We start from the raw sequence: 22,457 nt of genomic DNA, 5'->3' as shown, positions 1-22,457 counted from the left end.
TGCTTATTTGGTTATAAATAGGAAAGCAAAGAGTTTATTGTTTCCATTGTGGAGAAAGGTAAGGTGGTTTCAAGGATTTCATTCATGTGCTCCAATGCTTATGTAGCATCCCTATAACCTAATCAACCTAACTTAATTACCTAAGCACTGCATGGTCTGTGATTTCCACCACACTGGTCAAAGGGAAAATAAGTTTAGTGGGATTCATCCTGAAAGGAAACAGTAGTTCTGTAGGGATCTTTTCCCATGGTAAGCTTTTATAAACTTATTATAACGATAGTTAAAATATTTTGGGTCACATACAAGAAAAAGCAACAGCACTAAACTTAGACCCCGATCCATCTTCCTTTGTTTGGTCTGTGTGTTGTTTCCATCACCTGGAATGTGTTTTTGCCAAGGGAATAAGTTCAGCTATTTTTGGTATCATACGTGTAGTTATTTGCAAACTCAAAGTGCATTCACTTGAGAGAAGAGTAAGCGAGCTGTGTGCTTTTGTTTTTTTATTAGGAAGTTACTGAAGGCTGTTGCTGTGTGTGGCGGGTGGGTAGGAGATTTGGATCTGGGTGGATGTGGCTTTACTTACAGTTTTCCTATTCTGATATGGAGAGAAATCAAGGAAAGGAGAAAGGGTTCCCTAAATTTTCCCATACTGCAAAATTTCAGCATGAAAAGAGAGAAGTTAGAGTGGGTCTGTCCCAGATTAAGGATTGGACTTTGTACCATCCAGCATTGCTTAGAGTAAACACATGCGCTTTTGTGAATGGGTGCATGTGGACACACTCTCCAAAGCATTTGCCCCAGTCATTTCACTTTAAAGATTCTTTCTTCAGGACTAACTTCTACAACCTGAAACGGCTTTTTGAGCACAACACCAAGTCCTAGTCCAAATGAAGACTTGTGTATAGCTGTTCTGTTCAGAGACCCCAGATGTTCCTGGTGCAGAGTTAGAGTTGGTAGGAAATAAGTCTAAATATAAGATTAAAGTATGACTGATATTGACCACATATCCATCTGAAAATGTTCTTACTTGAGCTAAAGGTTATGTCCCGACATTTTATTTTAAAATGCCATAGCACTGTTCAAGGTTGAAGAGTTTGGTTTCCCAGAAAAATTTCAATTTAATGAAAGTTGTGCCCCGAGTAAAGTTTTTCTTTTCAACAAAAATTTCAGCACCATGTCTTTGTGAATAAAGTTTTTTTTTTCCATCACTTGTTGCTTAGTCAGATGGTTGAAATGCAATGAGGAATGGTTTAAAGATTTTTTTACTTATGAAGTCAGCTGTTATCTCTATAAATGGTAAATTATAGTATTATTTAAATTTTTTTTTTCCCAACAGTCATACAAATCTTACAAAGATTTATTTAAAAATGTAGCCCTGGTTGGTGTGGCTTAGTTGGTTGGGTATCATCTCATGCACCAAAAGGTTGCTGGTTCGATTCCAGGTCAGGGCACATGCCCAGGTTGTGGGTGATCTCCTGTAGGTGGCATGCAGGAGGCAACATATCAGTGTCCTTCTCTCACATGGATGTTTCTCTCTTTGTCTCTCCCTCTCCCTTCCTCTTGCTCTAAAAATCAATAGAAAAAAATCTTTTTTTAAAAAAAGTAGTCAAAAACCGCTGGTGGGTGATAATTGGTGCAACTTTTCTGGGACGCAGATAATTCAAATGCTTTTAAAGATGTACGTATCCTTTGACCCATCAATTCTACTTTTAGGAATTTATCCTAAAGAAAAATTGGAAAAAGGTCCAAGGTTTTTCATCTAATCATGTTATAATAGGGAAAAATAAAATACAACCTAACAAATGGCCTAGCAAGAGAGGCTTCATTAAATAAATGACAAATATCATACGAGTATTTCAACAAGTATTCACTGAGCATCTAGTGCATCATAGCCATTCCTCTAGGGAACACACAATGATGTAACAGAAAATTCTTACACATAAGAAGCTTACATTTGATTGTGTTGGTGGGCTAGTGGGAAAGTGAGCATTACTCCACAGTTATTAAAAGCGAATTATATAGTACTATAGTTATCGGCATGGAAAAATGTTCAGTATGCAACAGTAAGTAAGGATCTACAATTACAGAGAAACATGCTGTTTTGGGTTGAAAATAATATAGAACAAAGCAATACACCAAGAATAGTAAGTTATTATCTCTGGGTCATTAGATAATGAGGTTATTTTACTTATTTATGTTGCATATTTTGTTCTACAGTGAAGTCTCAGTTTTTTTAAACACAAAGATTAACCTAGTAACCAGTTCGATGGCTCCAAAAATTCCTGCTCTCCTCTTCCCCCTCCCTTTTCCTCCCCCTTCCCTTCCCCCTCTCATCTATCTGTCTGTCTCATCTATCATCTATCACTGAAGCATGGGAATCCAAAAAAGCTTTCCTATTCCATTGTCTACCGTTGCTATCAGAATCTGTGTCTAGATATCTAACCAAAATCCTGTGTGCTGAAGGTTATGCTCATTTCTTCTAAAGAAATAGAATCTAGCTTCATGGAATAACCTTCTTCTTTTCAGACACTTAACAAAACCACTCTGGACTTTATTTCCTACATTGTCTGACAGCATTTTTTCCATTGCTTTAGGTTTCAACCTTTCTTTCCATTTGGCCGTGTGGCTTCATACCATTGTACTGGGTATGGTGGATATGCAAATTAGCACAGACCACAGAAAAGATTTGAGGCTGGGTTACAGCAAAGAAAAAAAACTGAATGCAAGCTAGATGTGTTGCTCACAGCCTGGTAGTGTCTGTCTGCTTCCTGTTTTCAGGCTGTTGGTGCCAGGTGCCAGCTACACACACTAGAATTACTGTAAAGAGAGAACAGGTATGCATGTTGAGTCCATTAAAAACCCGGACTGAAAAGTTTGTCTTAAAAAATAAAATCAAACCCCAAGTGTGTTTACTGAGCCTACAGATCTTCCCTGCCAGGGAGGCTTTGGAGCAGGCAGCACAGTTTAGAATTCCTATGTCCTAAACAGACTGGGAGTGCTGTCCATTTTCATTAACTCCACATAAAAGCTTGAATTCAGCCTACAGCCCTTTGTCTTCATTTTATGTGCAGCCCTCCAGCTTTGAGCTTTGTGAAATAACACGGAATGAAGGTGGCTTGCATTCCAGCGCATAACCGTTCCCCACAACTGCATTGTGGGTTTTTCTTCTCCTTCTGCAAAGATGAAAGTTATCTAATCAATAGGAGTAGGCATGAAGAGGAGGGAAACTGAGTAGAACTAAAGTGTCACAGGGTGGATGGGAATCAGTGAATGAGAGACCACGGAGAGAAAGCGCCCTGCTGGTGCTTTATCTGGGGGCCCGAAGGCATTGATTCCCACTACCTGTGGTGTGTACCTATGAGCAGTGCAGCTAGCAAAGGGACAACCCAAACCTGGACATGATTTTTAAGAAAATTGTCTTATCGAATAGGATAATTCACAGATAGAGAGTTAAATTTCAGAGCCAGTTAACTATCAATTCTGCATATACGTTAGAGAACTTTAAAACAGATGACAAGTTCACTCCACCATTTCATTTTGCCTAGTGATAATAGGATAGCAAAATATCTAGTTGACTCAAGTTTTTTGGGTTTTGTTTGTTTGTTTGTTTGTTTGACTTTGTTCTGTTTTATTTTTATTTATTTTTTGCTAATGCAGCTTTTGGTCAGGGTGCTTGTCTATAAAGATCCAGACATCCCAACTTGCTTGAATTTACCAAATGTTATAATGTTATTCTTCATTTTTTTATTTATTCAGCATTTATAGTGTTCCAAATTTCTAGCTACCACCCTAGAATAGAGAAAAATAAGACAGAATGGTCCCCTCCCAAAGAAAGCTCTTAGTTGAATGCTGGAGGGACAAAAATAAAGTGCCAAGATAAAGGCAGAAAGGATAAGCCCCTCTCCCCACCTGGCCAGTGAGGGACCCTCTCTGAATCTGAAACCTTGAAACCTGAGGACCACAAAAGGCAGCTTGGGGAGGCAGGGACTGAAGAAGCAGACTTCTTGGCACAAAAGCAAAATAGGGATGGGTATTTAAGGAAGACTCGGTCCACCAATTCACCTGGTCTCAAACCAATTCAACATCTGAGAATCTTTTGAGAAGCTATAAAAGTGGATTCAGAATAATACATGGCAGCAACTTTTAGAAATGGAGGAAGGTAATAAAACTATTGAATTTCCCATTACCAAAGAGCTGATACCAGCCCACTGTGAGGAGCTCATGGGCATGGAATTGCCTTCTTTTTCATGATAATGGACACATGTGGATAGATCAGCAGGCAACTCCTATAATGAAAAGAGTCTGTGGACTGCTATTCACGGATCCAGATTCCAGGCTTGACTTTGTCACTTGATGAGCTGGGCGATTCCCTTAAAATTGCCAATTAAAAAAAAGTACATTAAAGTATATATTTAAATATATATCAAATATGTGATATGTAAAGTACATAAAAATAGGTAACATCCATAATATGTATACACTAACGTATATTTGAATAATTTTAAATGTCTAAGTGAAGGTCCTGTTCTCTTGCAATTTCTCTACTCATCTTGGCTCATCCCTTTCAGCTCATTTCAGTTATATCATGTGTTTCAAACTCGCAGCAGTTACAGAGGTGGCAATAGGGCTGCATGGAGGGACGCTGGTTGGGCTTATGAGGATGAAAAAAATTCCTGTTCTTTCTTAATTATGACCATCTGGTCATAACAGTGATCCCTCTTAAGGCATCAAGAACCTAATACAAGTCCAGGGATTAATAGGCAAAGAAAGAAAAATAGTATCTGTGTGATTCTGCTGAAGGCAAGCAAGGGTTGGCTAAACGTGGTTACAGAGCCCATGAAGGTATTCCGTGTGCTCTCAGCAATGGGGAGTGCTGAGTGAAGGGTGCATGGGGACTCTACATTTCTCTGCACCTTCCTGTGAATTTATAACGATTTCAAAATTAAAAGTTTACAGATATTTTAAACGCACTGAGAATTAGGAATTGATGTTTGGACTGACTAGAAATAAGAATTAGCTATATATGCAAAAGTAAATAGACTCTATTAAGAACATCTACAAAGAAAATGCCATCAGGATGTTTTTAAAATTGTTTTGTCTTTTTTTTTTTTTAACTGCCTCAAAATCCATAATACTGCAGGGTGATTTTCATTATGTTGTAAGCACATGACCCCCAAGGGATTTCCTGAACTATTTGTTGACATGTTGTTTTAGAACTATTGTGGGTGCTCGGGTGTCATTCAAGATGTCATTGAGACCTGGGACATAGCATAAGGGGATATGGCTGGGAAATAGAGAACATGAGTAGCCCAGCATGTAGTAGTCATCTGACTGTGACCAGCCCCATACATTTTCCCTTTCGTTGCAAATATTTAGAGCCTGTTTGATGAGAACAACGTACGTATTTTTCCTAATGCTTGTTTTTGAATAAAGAATTATAGTAACATGTGCTTCATGCTGCAATCAAATAACTCCAGTTGAAGCTGTACATGGTTCTTATAAATACGTGCATCCATCCATCCATACATACATACTGTTTATATACCTGCTTATACAATTAAATATTAAGATGCCCAAAGAATTCTGGTCTACCTTTGCCTTTTTTATACAGCAAATAAAGATGAAACAGGAAAAGAAAAATTTTATAGACATAAGCATATCTCAAAAATAAAGAGCATAAAGAATCAAATGTATTTCTAAAGAATTCTTAAACGACATTTTTATAAATATCAGCATAAAATTCGAGCATCTCAATTGAATTCACTTTGAGCATTTCCGTGATAACTGGATATTCTACCTGAATTGTTTCACTGAGCAGCACTACCTGGAACATGCTATAAACTCACTGTGAATGGTGTATTTTTTAATAAGATGTATTACTTGCCCATTTCCACCTCCACTCAATACACATTTGTGGATGGACAGAGGCCATACCCTGTTGATTCAGAAACAGAGATGATGATGAAGAAAGGACTAGAAGCCTACATAGTACATGAGGACAGACTTCTTAGACTGGAGAAGAAAATCCGTGGAAAAGAAAGTCATCTTCTGGTATTTAAGGAGCCGTCACAGGGAACAGTGGAGGCAGACTTGTTCTGTTTTATTCTGCAATGTGAGGGGGCGCAGGTAGAAAAAGCATTTGAAATCAGAGACCAGCATTTGCCTCAGTGTGAAGAATGTCACGTTTGCTGAAACACCCTAGTAAACAGAGAGGGTCCTGTTGCCAGACTGAGAGCAGAGGTTGGTGCCTGGTCCAGGATGTTGTGGGAGGGATGCTTTTATTAGATGGAAGGTTATATTCAGTGCTCTTTGGCGTCCCTTCAGGCCTGATTTGAGTGAGGCTAACTTATCACCGATATAAGCTGACGTACTGCTAATTCAGTGTCAGGACTTACTTCATTCATGAACACAGATTTATTGAGTGCCAGCTATATGCCAGGCACTGTTGTGGGCAGTGAGACTATAATGATTAAGCAAACAGACAGAGACTGTCCTTATAGAGCCTGCACATGGGAGGAGACTGCTTTGTGGAGATCAACACTTCAGCACTGTGTTGGGTAATGGACCAAGAATATTTCATAAGCATTATATTCTGCATATTTTTCTAAATCAAAATAGGCTCTCTTTGCAGAGGATCAGTAGTATTTTGGTGTGTTTTTTTTGTATTCCACAGTGATATACCAAGAAGTACCTTATGATGATTTCTATAGTCAATATGGAGAACTCACATAGGAAAATATAACATTAATTCAATATTGTTTGCCCAATTAATGACATTTCTCTGTCAGAGGAGAAAAAATTTCTTTGGGCACAAAATACTATGCAAGTTTGATATCTGTATGGTTTAATAGTGTTTTGGTTAACAACTGGTCTTAAGTTTGGTAGACCAGGGTTTGAGAACTAAATCTTCTTGTTACTGTTCATTAACCTAATCTCTGTTTTCTTATCTGTAACATGAGGATAAAAACAGTAACTACCTCATGAGTGGTTGGCACTAATAAATGTTTGCTGAATAAGTGAGGGGTTTAGAAAATATAATGAAGAATGCATTTATCTCACCTACTGTAGTACCAGGCACATAATGAATGGGTGTGGAGATGGTGGTAGTGATGATAGTAGTTGTAAAACTGTCCCTACTTAGAGATAATATGGTCACCTATGTAGAAAACTCTATGGAATTTGTAAAAATTCTGTTAAAACTAAGACATGAGTTTAACGAGGTTATAGGACATAAGATCAACATACAAAAATCATATTTTATATACTTACAACTAACAATTGAAATTAAAATAATAATGTCATTACATAGCATGAAAAACATGAAATACTTAGGAATGATTTTGACAAAAGATGTGTAAGATCTGTATACTAGAACTATAAAGTATTGTTTAAAGAAAGGAAACATAAAAAGGGGAGAAATTTAAGCATCAATAGACTCAAAGTTGCTAAGATGTCAGTTCTGTTCAAAATGATCTAGAGTCAATGAAATTACAATCAAAATCATAGTAGATTTTTCTAAATTTTATGTGGATTCTAAAGCTGATTCTATAATTTATATGAAAACACAGAGGATGCGGAATAGCCCAAACATTTTTGAAAAAGAGCATAATAACAAGAGTTATACTTCCTGGTTTCATGACTTACTATGAAACTACATTAACAGTGTGTAATCAGTGTATAGATAGACAAATAGATCAATGGAACAGGATGGAGAGTTCAGAAATAGACTCATACATGTATGATCAATTGATATTTGACAAAAATACAAAGGCAATTCAGCGCAGAAGAAAGGTAGTCTTTTCAACAAGTGGGGCTGTAACAATGAACATCTACATATTAAAAAATGGACATAGACCCATACCTTGAACCATATACAAACATTAAGTCAAAATTGATCATAGATATAAATATAAAACCTAAGATTATTAACTTCTAGACGAAAATATAGGAGAAAATCTTTGTGACCTTAGATTAGGCAAAGATTTTTAGATATACACCAAAAGCATGATTTACAAAAGAAAACTTGAAAACTAGGATATTATCAAAATTAAAAGTTTCTGTTCTTCAAAAGATATTAAGAGAATGGAAAGACAAGCCATATACTGGAGGAAAATATTTGGGAATCATTTATGTGATAAAGGAGTTCTACCCACATATATAAAGAACACCCCAAACTTAACAAGAAGATACCCAATTTTAAAAATGGATCAACAACTTGAACATTTAACCAGACAAGATATGCAGATGGTAATAAGCACTTTTAAAGATGCTTAAGATGCCACTCCATACCCATTAGAATGTCTAAAATTAAGGCAAGTTACCATGCCAAATAAGCCACAGTGAGGATGTGGAACAGCTGGAATACTCCACATTTACTGCTGATGGGAAGGGAAAATGGTGCAGACACAGACCTGCCATGTGCCATGGCCACTCTACTCCTAAGTAATTACTCAAGAGTAATAAAAGTACTTCCATACAAAACTTGTATGTGAATGTTCTTAGCAGCTTTATTTGTAACATCTAAAGACTGAAAGCAACCTAAGTGTCCCTCAAGTAGTCAATGTAGTTTTAGTTGTGGTATGCCCATACATTGGAATACTACTTAGAAGTAAAAGGGAAAATGGATGCTGTATTTTTATACAGGGTGGGGCAAAAGTAGGTTTATAGTTGTGAGTACACTAAGCACAGAGCTTATTCTTGTATTATTATTTATTAGTTATTGTATTATTTTCCAAAGAACAACTGTAAACCTACTTTGCCCCACCCTGTATGTACAACATGAGGGAATCTCAAAATAATTATTCTGACTGAAAGAAGCCAAACAAAAAAAGATTACATTGGTATGATACCATTCATATAAAATTGGAGAAAATGCAAATTAATCTGTGGTGACAGGAAGGTAATCTGATGCCTGGAAGTACAGAGAATTGGGAACATTTATAATTGGGATTAAAAGTGAGGAGGATATTTTTAGGGATAATCGTTATGTTTGATATCTTGATTGTGTTAATGGTTTCAGGTAGCAGAACTTACCAAATTGTTTAAACATGTATAGTTTCTTGTATGTCAATTATACTTGAATTTTAAAAAGTAATAAAGGATGTATGGTGGTTGTCACAACGCTAAGGGCTCATGACATGATTTGGCCACTCTTGGGCAACCTCGAAAGTGAGATTTTGCTTGATGGTACAGGTCATGTGGATTTACATTTTCAGTTGTGACCATGTAGATCATCATTAGCTGTGAGGGCATAGGAGAAGTGAGGAAATGCTATCACTGGATACTGGTTGTAGTAATATGGTTAATGTGGACCTTTGATGAATCTTATAATGACATTTCAGAGTCACTCTTTTAAATCTGTCCTCAAATTTTGGGGTCATGAGACGGATGCCAGACACCATGTTTCATGATACTTATTCACACTTCTAGTTAATGAGTAAATATAGCCAGAAGACATGGTTTATCTTAATAAGAGAGAATTCTGATTTCCAAATCACATTTCTGAGCCTTCATTAGAAAATACAGTAAAGTTCCACCCCTATCATTTAATTTCCATTAGTGGATGCCTTTCATCCAAGGATTCTCAAAGTCAGTTAGTGTCCAAAGTCTGTGATATACCACCTTTCAGTCTGACAGGTGCAATAAAAGCAAATTAAGTGACTTCCAGGGATCACAGTGCAATTCTGTGACTGCAAATCTGTGTGCATGTGAGTGCACGTGAGTGCAGGTGTCGTGGGTAGTCAGGCAAGGTACAAACAACACCAGCTTGCTTGATATTGTTGCTTTGTTCTGTTTTTCAAGTAGGCCAGATATTTTTATGAAAGGGTATGTCATGGGCAAATCACAAAGACTGTGCAAGAGTGCCCCATGACCAGAGAAGAAATAAACATCTAACAGGATAGTCTATCCCAAACTTCTCTTCCCTAAAGAGTGTCCCTTTCTTTGGGGCATGGTTAGTATTCATCAGGCTTTTGGTACTGCTTTTGATTCACATTGATTTATCTTATACTCAGCATCTACTATGTTGCAAGCATTTGGCCAAACTCTTAGCATACATTTAGTTCCATCATCTCTACAACTGAATAAAATTAGACTTGCTTAGTTTAAATACCTTTTCCAGGGTCAAACAGGTAGTTAAGTAATGGAGTCTGGATTTGAAACTAGAGTATTGGAGGCAGACAGACCTGGGTTTTTCTACAAATAGCTGTGGGACCTTGGGCAAGTTACTTAATTACATTTGAGAATTGATGCCCTCATCTATAAGAGAGCATTATAATATTTACATTATAGGGAAGTTGTGTTGCAAGTCTCATAGCACATCATAGATGCTCAGGAAATGCTATTTCATTTGCCTCCCAACCCCTTCTGGTTCTAGACCCTTTGCCTTCCCCAGTGTATCAGTCTCAACCACATGGCACCGAGTCCTCCTGGCTGTTGCCTGTGGAGTTATCCACTCAGTGCAGATCTCATGCAAGAGCTGCCTGCTCAAAAGATGGTGAGTCCCTCGAAGACAGAGACCATCTCAGACTTAACTGTGTTCCTCCATTGTCCAGCACAGAGTCAAGTAGATGCTTATGAATTAAATTGACAGGTGTCATTCAAGAAATCCTTTCCAGCACCTTCAGAGCATTTTTTGCAACATATGTCCCACATCCCAGATCCTGCCTGCCTACTCTGTCTTCATTCCAGACACCACTGATTCCCTGTCGCTTGGCCATCATTTGACTTGAAGAGCTCCAATCCCCCTGGGTGGTAGCATAGCCCGTGTCTGTGTGGTGTCGCATGGCTGTGACTACTGTGAGTGATCCACTAAGCTGGCTATGGTTTTGTGATGGGCCTGTGCCCACCCTGCAGATGTTCTTACATCTGGACAGGTGTCCTGCTCTCAGAGCCTTCTCTGGACCTTAATGTTTTGTTGATATTCTACCCTGTCTCAATCCAGTTTATAAGGCTGCCTGTTACTCATTCAGTCAATGGACATATAGCCTCATGTTTGCAATGATTTTTTAATAATATTTTTATCGATTTTAGAGAGAGGAAGGGAGAGAGAGAGAGAAACATAATGTGAGAAACATCAATCGGTTGCCTTCCACATGCTCCCTGACCAAGGATCGAACCCACAACCTGGGTATGTGCCCTGACCGATATTCAAACCCACCACCTATTGGTGTATGAGATGACACTTAAACTAACTGAGCCACCCTGGACAGAGCAATCATTTTTTTTTCTTTTCCTATTTTTCTTCTTAATCTAGTATCTAGTGTCTCCTCTTCCAATGCCATATTGGCATTTCTGACTTCCAGGTATCATCCATGAACCTATAGGAATCCATTGTGTTCTATGTATTTCCATTGAAAATATTTAAGGTTCTTTTGCCACATGGCATAACACTGTGCACGGTTCTTTGGTGGATAACTTTGGAGCTGAAAAGTCAGCATCAGTTGGGGTATTGCCTTTGAAGAGTTTAGCTCTTCTGAGATTTAGGCAACTGAGTATTCCAGCCTAATTGTTTCTGGACAGATGCCCTCCTCCCTCTGAGTTGCTATACTTGGCAATCTGCTTATGCAGGGTCTTTAGGCCAAATTATATGCCTAATGTAGTCCAACGTCCGACAGAAATACAAAAGCTAGAGAATTCAGGTCAGAACTGAAGGATTGTTTCTTGACTAGGGTATCATATGAATTCCATGCCTTCCATGGGTATCCTGACTATTTAGAGTGTTTGTAAGCTGAGCCCCAGAGTTTCCCCATCGCAGTGGAAATGTTCCTGTCCCTGTACTCAGTTTCTGAAGCCCGGTGGTTTAGGTGAAAGCTGTGAAGACACTGAAGAGCACTGTCTTCTCTGGCTTTTCTGGCAGACACCTGATTTCCTGTTGGCACTTATTTCATCCATGAAATGAGAAAAGGTGGGAGGGAGAAGATTGGGCATTTTTCTGCTCCTAATTTTGAATAATTGTCCATGAGTGTCTCTCACAGTGTCTCAGAGCTTATTTATGGCTCTCTGTAGTGTTCTTCATGGGGCTGGAGCGCATTCAGACAGTGTGTTGGCATGTCTTCTCCGATTGTTTGGAATAACTGTGATATTAGAGTTTCAGGAAAATAGTATGAAAAAGGCTTCATCTTTGCATGTTAAGTATTTTTTATCCTAACAGTCAAAAGAACATTTGAAAGGCCTTTTTCATTTTTGTGAATGAACACATAAAATAATTTACCCTGAGAGAGCTTTTTGTTGCATAGGAAATCAATTCAATATCAGGTCAAATGGAGATATTGACCCACTATTGCTTTAATTTCCCATGCAACATGGGAAGTGTTTTGACCTCTGCCCCACTCTTTTCCCATTGCTTCCAATTGTCTCTTCTCTGTTGTGCTTGCATGTATTGAGATCCTGCCTATCCCTAAAATGCAAATAAAGTATTTGTGAATGTAATTATAATTCTCAAACAGTAGATGTACTCATTAATATGGTTTTGCAGAAAATAGTTTTCTTATGTAAGAAGAAACATCTTAATGTAATCTTGTATTCTGGATTTTTTTTTTTTTTTTACATGCCAAGATGATTTAGCACAGCTCTCCTTCCTGAATTTGGGAAGATTTACTTCAGGTCTTTCAGTTTCATGGTAGCAATCATGCTCTCTCTGTTTTCTCCTAGGGGTCATCTCTACTGCAGACATTCTGGATCGAGAGACAACAGGGTCCTACTGGCTGACAGTGTATGCCACAGACCGGGGGGTAGTTCCACTCTATTCCACTATCGAAGTCTACATCGAAATTGAGGATGTGAATGACAATGCCCCGTTGACCTCCGAACCTATTTATTATCCTGTCGTCATGGAAAACTCTCCCAAGGATGTATCTGTCATTCAGATTCAGGCTGAGGATCCTGACTCTAGTTCCAATGAAAAGCTGACATACAGGATTACAAGTGGAAATCCTCAGAATTTTTTTGCCATCAATATCAAAACAGGTATGGAAGTGCTCATATGACTTTTTAAAATTGGTATTCCAATTTTTAAATCCATCAGCCTGACACTTGCTTACTTTTATTATTTTATTTATCCCCTTATTTATTTTATTGTGTGGAGAACAGCATCCTTCTCTCTGGGGGGCAGTTTCTGAAAAGCTGAGCGTCCTACTGTCTAGTTAATGTTTTAATTTCAACTGATACCAAGGTGAAGTGATCTAATAAAAATTAAAGGCTTTCATAGAAAGCCTTAGATTTGCTTTGCTCAAAATAATAAAAAGTGGTTTCTAGGATATTCAGAGGGCCAACTGCCGCCTTTCTGTTTCTTGGGAGAGAGTAACCCGGCCATGGGTAAGCTGGCTGTGGCACCCTCCTTCTCAGAACTCCCCTGTTGCTTGGTTTTAGTCCAGCTTGCTATATATGATCTCCTTAAATCCTTAACTTTAAGCTTCAATTTTTATTTCTCTGTGTGATTCCTGTGCCTACCTGTCAATGAAGTGTCAATGTTTAGAAGACCTTGTGGTGTCTCCATCTTTACACAGAGTATACAAAATTTTAATTTTCTGGCCTTTTGCTCAAAACATTTCTAGAGATCATAATGAAAACTTAATTTTTTGAGTAAGGATCAGAAAGGGCAGGTGTGGAGTTTGGTTGGACGCATTCTGAGACAAGTACGTATACTGGAGAATGCTTTGTAGAGTGAATCTTGGTTTGTTGCTTTCTTGTGATTTGCTGCTTCTAGGTCTTAACACAGGAGTAAAACTCTCAGTGAGAGTTGTGATGGATAAAGTTTTAATTAATTGAAGTTTAGAAGAATGTAAAAATAAAAGATACTATTGCTGTCTTACCCTGGGCAAGTGAGTTGATACTGGTCAAAGTTAGCATAGGTTGGTATTTGTTGTTGTGGACATGCTCAAGTTTCCAGTCAAACTGCTGATCATGTTGATAGTTATTTCTCTTGCCTATGTTTGTTTAAGTAGAAACATATAGCTGACCCCAAGCATTTTATAAATGTGAGGTTCCCATTAACATAATTTGAAGAGAATGCCAAGTTTTTTGGGAAACTATTGATTTTCTCTAATTATGATTGAATCAGTCATTTTGTTAAGCAGAGTTTAGCATTCTAACAGTGTTGAATCAAGATTTGAATTGCATTGCATTATAAGACAAAGAGTGGTCATCAGCTATCAGTTCTGACTGAGGCCTGCTTGAACTTGAAGGAGAAGTCTCAGAGATTTGGAGCTTAGCCCAACCTTTCAGAGCCCCATTAAGTAGGGAAAACTGCTCCTGCACATGAAGAACCCCTGAGCTGTGCTGAGAAAAGGCCCTCCTGATTCACTTTCTTGCTATAATAAAGAGCTCCATGTAATACATTGACAGAGTAATGGATTCAGATACTTTAGAAGGTTGGGAGAGAGAACAGTGACAAAAAGAAGTCACCGTAAAGAGGTTGAGCACACAGACATCTTTAATTTCACAGCCCCTGTGGAATCTGAGACCTCAAGTCAGATTCTGCACCTCCGCCTTGATTTCACTGCCTCTTGATCACTAACAGTGAGCCCAGCACCCTCTTTATGATACTTTAAAAGACACTGCAGAAGGGCACTTTCAACTGAAAATAAAGGAAGCATGAATGTCCCAGGGGAGAACTGGGGTTGGATGTGAAGAACATAGACTGTATGTTATGTGCAGAGAACGTGTAGACTCATGTAAATAATGCTGTCTTTCATACAGCTTTTAAAAGTTTGCACATGAATGGTAAGAAAGTATTGTGTTCTCACAATTTTGCCTGCCTTGCCTAGTAAGATCCTTAATCATATTTATAATTTCTCTGTTCTTGCCATAGATTTTTAAAAGCATTTGTGCCAGGAATGACATTTTAGAGTAACTTTTTAAATTGCCTACAATAAATATATAGCATATTTTATCATTCTCAGACACACGATAAGAAAACACCGGATATCGTGTATTCATTTGTTCGGTCACCAAGCATATGTTTTGCCTACTAGTTTACAAACAAGATCTAATAAATAGAGTCATAAACTTAAGATAGGGTCCAATTTTTTCAGGGACCCAAGCGCAAAGGAAATTAAAATAATTAACAAATACATATATATATTACAATAAAAGTGCAATAGTTTATTATGGTAGAGAATTTCACTCATGATGAGGTTGGGGAGGGGGATGGTCAGAGAGTCCTTCATGGAGGAGGTAACATTTGAGATTAGAAGTATTGTGTTTCAAATCCTTGAGCTGCACTCCTCACTGAGAAACCAGAAAGCATAAACTATATCAGACAGCTTCACCAGCTTCGTGAACTTGGGAAAGTTATTGTACTCTCTGAACTTCAGCGTTCAGTGAGAGAGGATTGTTGCAAGGACTATAGGAGCCCTCCTGTGAACTGCTTTGCACAGTGCCTGGCACAGTGAAGCTCCGCAGAGCGGGTTGAGAGCCCATCCTCACTGTTCTTACTCTGATTGTAGGCATGTCATTTAATCTCCTTGGACTTCAGATTCTTATCTGGAGGACAGGAATGACCCTCCTTACTTCACAGGGGTTGTCATGAGAGACCGAATGCCACGCTGTGTTTGAGGGCTGCCGGTAAACTATAAGCTCTGTAAGAATCGTGTTTTAACTCTGCCTGTTTCTATTGCGATCCGCAGAACCACAAGACTGGTGTAATTTTGTTAAGCTTGTGGCCCTAAGTATCACGATGCCTAGGGAGTAACTCTCAGCCAGCTCAGCCAACTTTCTAAAGAGACACTTTCATTTTTGGCATTTCTTCCTATCTCTCTAAGATCATCTGCCTGAAATAGCTATGTTAATGTAACATTTTATAGTAATGAAGCTGGAGATGTACCTACCCAGTATATTTAGGAAAGATTTGTGCTTTAGATTCTTTTCAACTAAAAATTGGATGTAGACTCTTTAAAACTGACCTATCATTCCTTCCTCTGTGTTAGAGCTGAAATTTATAGAGTTTTGTTTTGTTTTGGCAATGTGCTACATAATAAATAAAGATTAAAATGATTAACGCAAAGTCAAATAATATCGATAATTATGATCCACAGCGTGCAGCAGTGAACAGATGTCCTGGACCCAGGAAGGGAAAGAGATTTCTGTATTGAACACTTTGTTCTCTCTCCAAAGAACTGTTTGATTTTTTTCTACCAGATTTGAAATCACGTCGAATCAGTAGTCTATGGACCTTCTTCAGTAATTCCTGTGGCTTAAGAAGAAAAACAAAAGCTGTAATGCTGTGAGGTCCTTTCTGGCCTGTACAGAAAACGTTTGATTAATTCCAGGCTGAGCAGTTGAATTCAATCAAATGCAGCCTCCTTGCGTGTGCAGGCATTCGCCAGGCAGTAACTAGAGCCCTATCCGTGTGTCCTGTACAGCAGACACCCAACAGACAGGTGTGCACTTGCCTCTCTGGGTGAGCAGGGACTCAAAGGCTTTCCTTCAGCACTTGTAACAAAATCCAAGCTGGCCACTGATTGGTCACCCAGGCTGAATTGGGGAACAGGTGTAGGAAGATCCTCTAGGGTTTCGGAATGTTTATTTTGGTCCTGTCTACAGCATGGAATCCACTTAGCACAGTGCCAGCTTTTAGTAAAACACTCAATGAATGTTAGTTGTTATTGTTAGCCATTCTGTGTTCTCCACTGGGATAAAGTTTGTGTAAGTTGTAAGCATACAACTCCACTGTCTTTGAGGAAGGTGTACTTGAAAGACAGCAGTGTCTCTTCTTACTAGTTGGTATGTAGCATTGAAACATTCCATTTGGTTTTATAAAATATATTGTGCACTACTTTGTCCTGCTGCTGTTCTAGACCCCAGGTGTTGGCAGGCTGGATGATATAAAAAAGTATAAGATCCTGGCTGGCATGGCTCAGCATCGACCTAGGATCCAGGAGATCGTGGTTTGATTCCAGGTCAGGGCACATGCCCGGGTTGCAGGCTCAATCCCCAGTAGGGAGCGTGCAAGAGGCAGCTGATCAATGACTCTCTCATCATTGATGTTTCTCTCTCTCCCTCCTCCCTCTCCCTTCCTCTCTCTGAAATCAATTAAAGACTTTTTTTTTTTTTAAACATAGTTTAAGAACTCAGGAAATTTAATCTCATGGGGAAAAAATAAGAAGCACACAGGCAATGTACTTTAAGCAAGAGCATAAGGCAGTTTATAAATAAATGGTCAAACTCTGTGGCTTGTACTCTGTGAACGAGGTTGTGTGTCAGAGTAGGTGAGGTCAGTGCCAGCTGGAGTAAGAGGGGCCAGAGCAAGGATTTCGCAGACCTGAAGTGGGCCCTGGAGCATGGGTCCATCTGCAGCAAGAAAAGCCAGAAGGCCACCCAGGGAATATAAACAAGTTAAGCTGACCTTGAAACCCATCTGTTGCTACTGGAGCTAGTTTGAGAGGCATTATATCATTAGAAAAGGAATTTTAAAAGACTCATAAATGTCCGTAGTATTGTAAGATATTAGAAGTAGCAAATACGCACACTTCCTTTGTTTCTTGGCTTGATGATATCTTTATATATTATGAAAATATATTTAAAATCTGTATCTTTATATCTTCCTTCTGAGAGGCCCACTTGAAATAAACGTAAATCTAAGATCAGCATATGCTGTGTTGAGAGCCCGTGTCTATGAAAGCAGAACTTGCGTACTCCCTTCCGATAATTGGTTATCCAGGGCATGGGCTTTCTAAATTCCCTCCTGCAGTTGCGGTATCTCCCTATGGCCCTGTCACTGGCATCTTCACCTGCATTTGAGTGGAGGTGAAGCTCAGCTTTCTTTTACTTTCTGTGAGCATCTTGGGATAAACCTGACCAAAGTTGGCTTTAGATATAGGTAAACTAGCTGTCCCCTGACCAGGTGAGTTGAGAGGAAGAGCTCCTCTTCCAAAGCGTGTCTGCTGTAGGAATACCTCAGAGTCTACCCTTAACTACTGATTCCCTTGGGGTTTGACATTTTTTCGCTATTAAAACAGGAGAGTGCCTTATTAAAATATTGGATATCCTTATTTCTTAAATAGACTCTAAGTAATATCAGCTCAACTTTGGTATATGGTATAAGACATCATGGGTGTTAACAGAAGTAACAGGAAGAGAAATCTAGACCACAATTCAGCATGATAATAGTCATGGGGCAGGGCAGGCTTGTTAGACTACAGGCGCCTGGGGTAGAGACCGATGATTTGCTTTTTTAACGACTTCCCAGGTGACGCTGATGTTGCTACCCTGAGAGCCTGGGTTGCCAGACCCTGGACTTTAGCATCCAAAGAGAAACAAAAGAGGGGGTGGGTCACAAGATGCTGAGAGGTGCACCTGGGCACCAGGTAGCCAACTTCAGAAGTCATCCACACACTCTTGCCTTATAGTACTGGAGTTTTGAGATTTGACTCTGAATTCAATGTGCTCTCTACCGTTGCCCCAGATCAACTCTCATATCATTGCTTATATTTCCTGTTTTATGAGGTGGAAAAAAAACAAAATTCTGTCCCTATAATTGTCCATGAGCAAAACATCATAACTAGGACTTGTGGTTAATAAAAAAACATGGGTTATATAATATTCAGATACATTTGTATTATTTCCATGTTTATAGAATTAAGCAGAATTTGTTATTATAGTGCAATTGAGACCTACTTTAATGAATGGACAAACTTTTGACTTTAGTATATTGCTATAAAAAAAAGTATTAGCTCATAAGTCCGTGGTGCTCAAAAATAATTTGGTGTCTTAAGTAAGCTAAGTCCTAGGTTTATGCACAGCCTTGTTTGGTGGTAATCTGCTTAGAAAACCACCTTTTCCTGGAAAACAGAAGGATGCAGTTACATCATGTATAAAAATTAGAGATTAAAAAGAAAAAGCATACAAGGGGAGGGACAAGAGTACATACAAATATTAGTGTTTTTTCTTCATGGTGAACATTGTGGAAATCTCCTGCTGCCATCTCTTTTTATCATTCCTTCTAATGGAAAGCTAACTTCTGAATGGGTAGAAAAGGCCGCTGGATGATAAGTTGATACTTGTAACTCCAGGTGCAAAGTGGGTAATGCAGCGAACGAGTATGTATGAAACTGTAAATCACCCTCGCTCCTTCCTTCAGCCATGAAAGGAGGCCTTGTCCTGTAGAACATTAAATTGTGTTCATTTAATCCAACAAGTCCCCTAGAACAAATCGGGCTCATGCAGATTGATCACAGGGGGTTATTTAAATTCAGCTGTGACCTTTGTGTCCCCTGTGCCTGTGTTCCAAGTGAACATGGACCAAGGGAACTTTTCTGCACTGTCATCGTGTCCCTAAGGATGCTGTGTGTTTCCCCATTTGATCAACTCTTAACTGTGGGCTGGGGGGATGGAAGCAGGGGGTCCCAAGGATGCAGAGGCTTGGTCAAGGTGGCCCCTGGAAGGGAGAACATGCTCTCTCCTGGTGGGGACTCGGGCTCTGCCTTCCTGTGGTTTGATTTTGTTTGAATGCTGGTTGTGAATGTAAGTACCAATTTCAGCATTGTTGACAATTTGGACTGGAGCAGTCTTTGTTGTAGGGGACTGTCCTATGCATTATAAGATGTTTAGCAGCATCCCCGGCCTCTACTAGATGCAGGTAGCACCCCTCCCCCTGCTTGTGACAGCCAGAATATCTCCAGATATTGTCGAATGTCCCCTGGGAGTAAAATTGCCCCTGTTGAGAATCACTGAGCTAATATGGAATATTTTGTAGGATGCTATTACATATGGCCCTAAGCAAAGCACCCTATACAAAATGATTTACTGGTTATGGAGGTGCAGTGGTATTGTTAACTGGAAAAAAAAAAGTGTGTGTGCATATATCTCTATATATGCATACATATATATCATTAATAATAAAATGACAGAGTAAAAAGGGAAGAAACCCACCTCTCACTCTGCCCTTACTCCCGGATCTTTGTATCTTGAAGGCCCTATGAATACTTGAAATGAAATCTATTAGGAAAAACAACAACAACAAAAACAGAACTGCAAACAGAATGAACATGGATGAAATTATCATTTTCTCAAATCTGAGTATTTGGAGAGGATTTGGCTGGTAACAAAATTCTCACCAGAGTCTGTTTTGAACAGCATTCTCTGAAGACAGCATGCAGAGATTATTTCGAGGGTTCCAGGGTTTCTTCCCTTGAAATGCTTAAGCAGCTCCAAATCCTGTTCCTGCTTAATGTTCACCTCCTGACAGATACGTATGTGGACTGTTTCTTCCCTGGAATGAAAGTGATGAAAAAGAAAAGAAAAAAATCCTTTTGACCTTCCTTTGGCTTTGTGCAGCCACGAAGCTGGATTAGGCTCTGAGCTCTGTAGCATCCTTTGTAACTGTGCAACACTCACTCAGCAGCCCAGCCCCAGGCAGTGGTAGATTCCTGGGGACTTACACCAGCATCTACCAGGTCACCCTCTTTGGATCCATCATAGGATTGAAAAGACTTGCCTAAGTGGGAACTGGAGCCACCGTCAGCAATCAGAAGGAAACCTTGTCCCCAAGTTAAGTCCAGTTTTGATGGACCTGGCTGCTAGTTAGGCCACATCATTTGCTTTATCCTGTTTATGAGATTCAGATCTTTGAGCTAATACAACTGGTGCTTGGAAACTGAATTACAGGCAGGGATGGGGACCTTTGGTAAAAGGGAGTGGAGCCTGATCAGGCAGGTTGGAGAGAAGAGAAATGCTGCTGCTGCTGGTCTGGGGACCCGGGCTTGTGGGTGACTCAGAGGCGCCTCCTGCAGGGGCAGGATGCTAGTCACTCTGTGTGGCTCCTGGTGTTGCCTGTCTTCCATGCTGCCCCTGAGTCCTGCTAACCCACCTGGGGGCTGGGGAGGAGGGACTGTCTTCCTAGATATCCACCTTCCCCTGGAGCTCAGCTGCTGGCATAGCTGCTGCTGGAAATTACTGAGAATTATTTGGGAGGTGATAGAGTCATGTAAATAAAGCAGATGATGGAGGGGTGTGTGAATGTGTGAGTGTATGTGTGTGTGTAGAGAGAGATATATTGATTAAGGTTATAAATTTCTCTTCTATTTCTTCTATCTGGCTATTAATTCCACTGTAGTAATTTACTACATCAGTTTATTACTTTCTTTTCTTCTGAGAGAAACAGTGAATTTTAATTGAAACCACTGCCTGCCTCTCTTTATTCCTCCAGGCCACTGTTAGGGAGACTCCTAGATCTCCCTGGCCGTGTGTCCCCTCCCTCCCAGGTATAAGGAGAAGATGGGAAGGGGAACCCTAACCCAGAGCAGAGGTTTGCTCTGTGCCCTGAGCCATGCTGGCATTTTCGTGTATTAACTCATTTAGCTATCACCACACTCCTAGGAAGAAGCTGGGACTCTGGGAACCTGGGTGACTAGACCAAGGTCACCCAGCTGGTGAGCGCAGAGCTAAGGTTGGTTTGATTAATGGTCCGTAATGCTAAAGACAAATGCTATTGAATTTGAAAAATGTGAGCAAACTCATTAAATATGTTACTGATCCTAGAATTCTACTCCCAGAAATCTTTCAGATTATTATATGAAAACTGTTTTACAGGGGTATTGTGGGTTGAATTGTGTCCCCCAAAATGACATGTTTGAAGTCCCTATACCCCTATACCCATGAATGTGACCTTATTTAGAACTAGGGTCTTTGCAAAAGTAATCAAGTTAAAATGAGGTCATATTGTTTGAGGTGTACCCAGTTCAGTGACTGGCATCCTTAATAGAAGAGGGAAATTCAGAAACAGAGACACAGAGGGGACAGGGCATGTGAAGATGGGGGAGAGATTAGGATTGTGCTGTTATAAACCAAGGAATCCTGAGGATTTCCAGCAACCACCAGAAGCTAGGAAAACATAAGGAAGGACTCTTCCCCTTGAGCCTTCAAGTAGAGCATGGCCTTGCTGGCACCCCGATTTCATACTTCCAGCCTCTAGATCTCTGTGAGAATACAATTCTGTTGTTTTAAGCCTCCTGGTTTGTGGTACTTTGTTATAGCAGCCCTGGGAAACATAAAAGGTACAGTCTTAGGGTACAGGTGGGAAGGTTGAGCTCACTTAAGGGAGTGAAGCTAGTCAGCAAAACCAAGGGCCACCTACTCCTAGTACAGTGCTCTTTTTACTAGACCAAATGTTAAGAGTTTCAGCAGTTTTTTACAGTAGTCAGGTCTGGCTTTGGTTAGTTTTTTTGTTTGTTTTGCTGTACTTTTGACCTAGTTGAGTTTAATTATTTAATAGTTCTAAAAGTGATGGGGGTTTTGAAGAGATACTTGAGTGTCCTTGAATTACTATAATCATTTCAGAACTTCTGAAAGATCACCTGTGGATGGTCCTCTCATCTTGTGTAGGGCTGACCATGGGAGTGTTTTGTGTGAAGCCGGAGGTCACGTGAAAGTTACTGTTGACTGGCATTCCATGTGCTTCATGAATCAGATCTGTCAGAGTCTCATTTATTTTGTCCCTTCTCAGTCTTCTAAAGTAGACT

The 22,457-nt window shown here is 39.5% G+C and overlaps 1 protein-coding gene across 1 annotated transcript in view; it reads left to right on the top strand.

Moving 5' to 3' along the window:
• FAT3 (FAT atypical cadherin 3) overlaps positions 1-22,457 on the top strand; it is a 609,567-nt gene that overhangs the window by 265,025 nt on the left and 322,085 nt on the right. The window contains exon 3 of the mRNA XM_081154333.1: positions 12,652-12,966. Coding sequence (XP_081010459.1) covers positions 12,652-12,966 — 315 coding nt within the window. The remainder of the gene's footprint in view (positions 1-12,651; positions 12,967-22,457) is intronic.

This window comes from Miniopterus schreibersii, assembly GCF_964146895.1.
Source record: "Miniopterus schreibersii genome assembly, chromosome: 12".
NCBI lineage: Eukaryota > Metazoa > Chordata > Mammalia > Chiroptera > Miniopteridae > Miniopterus > Miniopterus schreibersii.
This window is presented reverse-complemented; position numbering and strand designations above follow the sequence as displayed.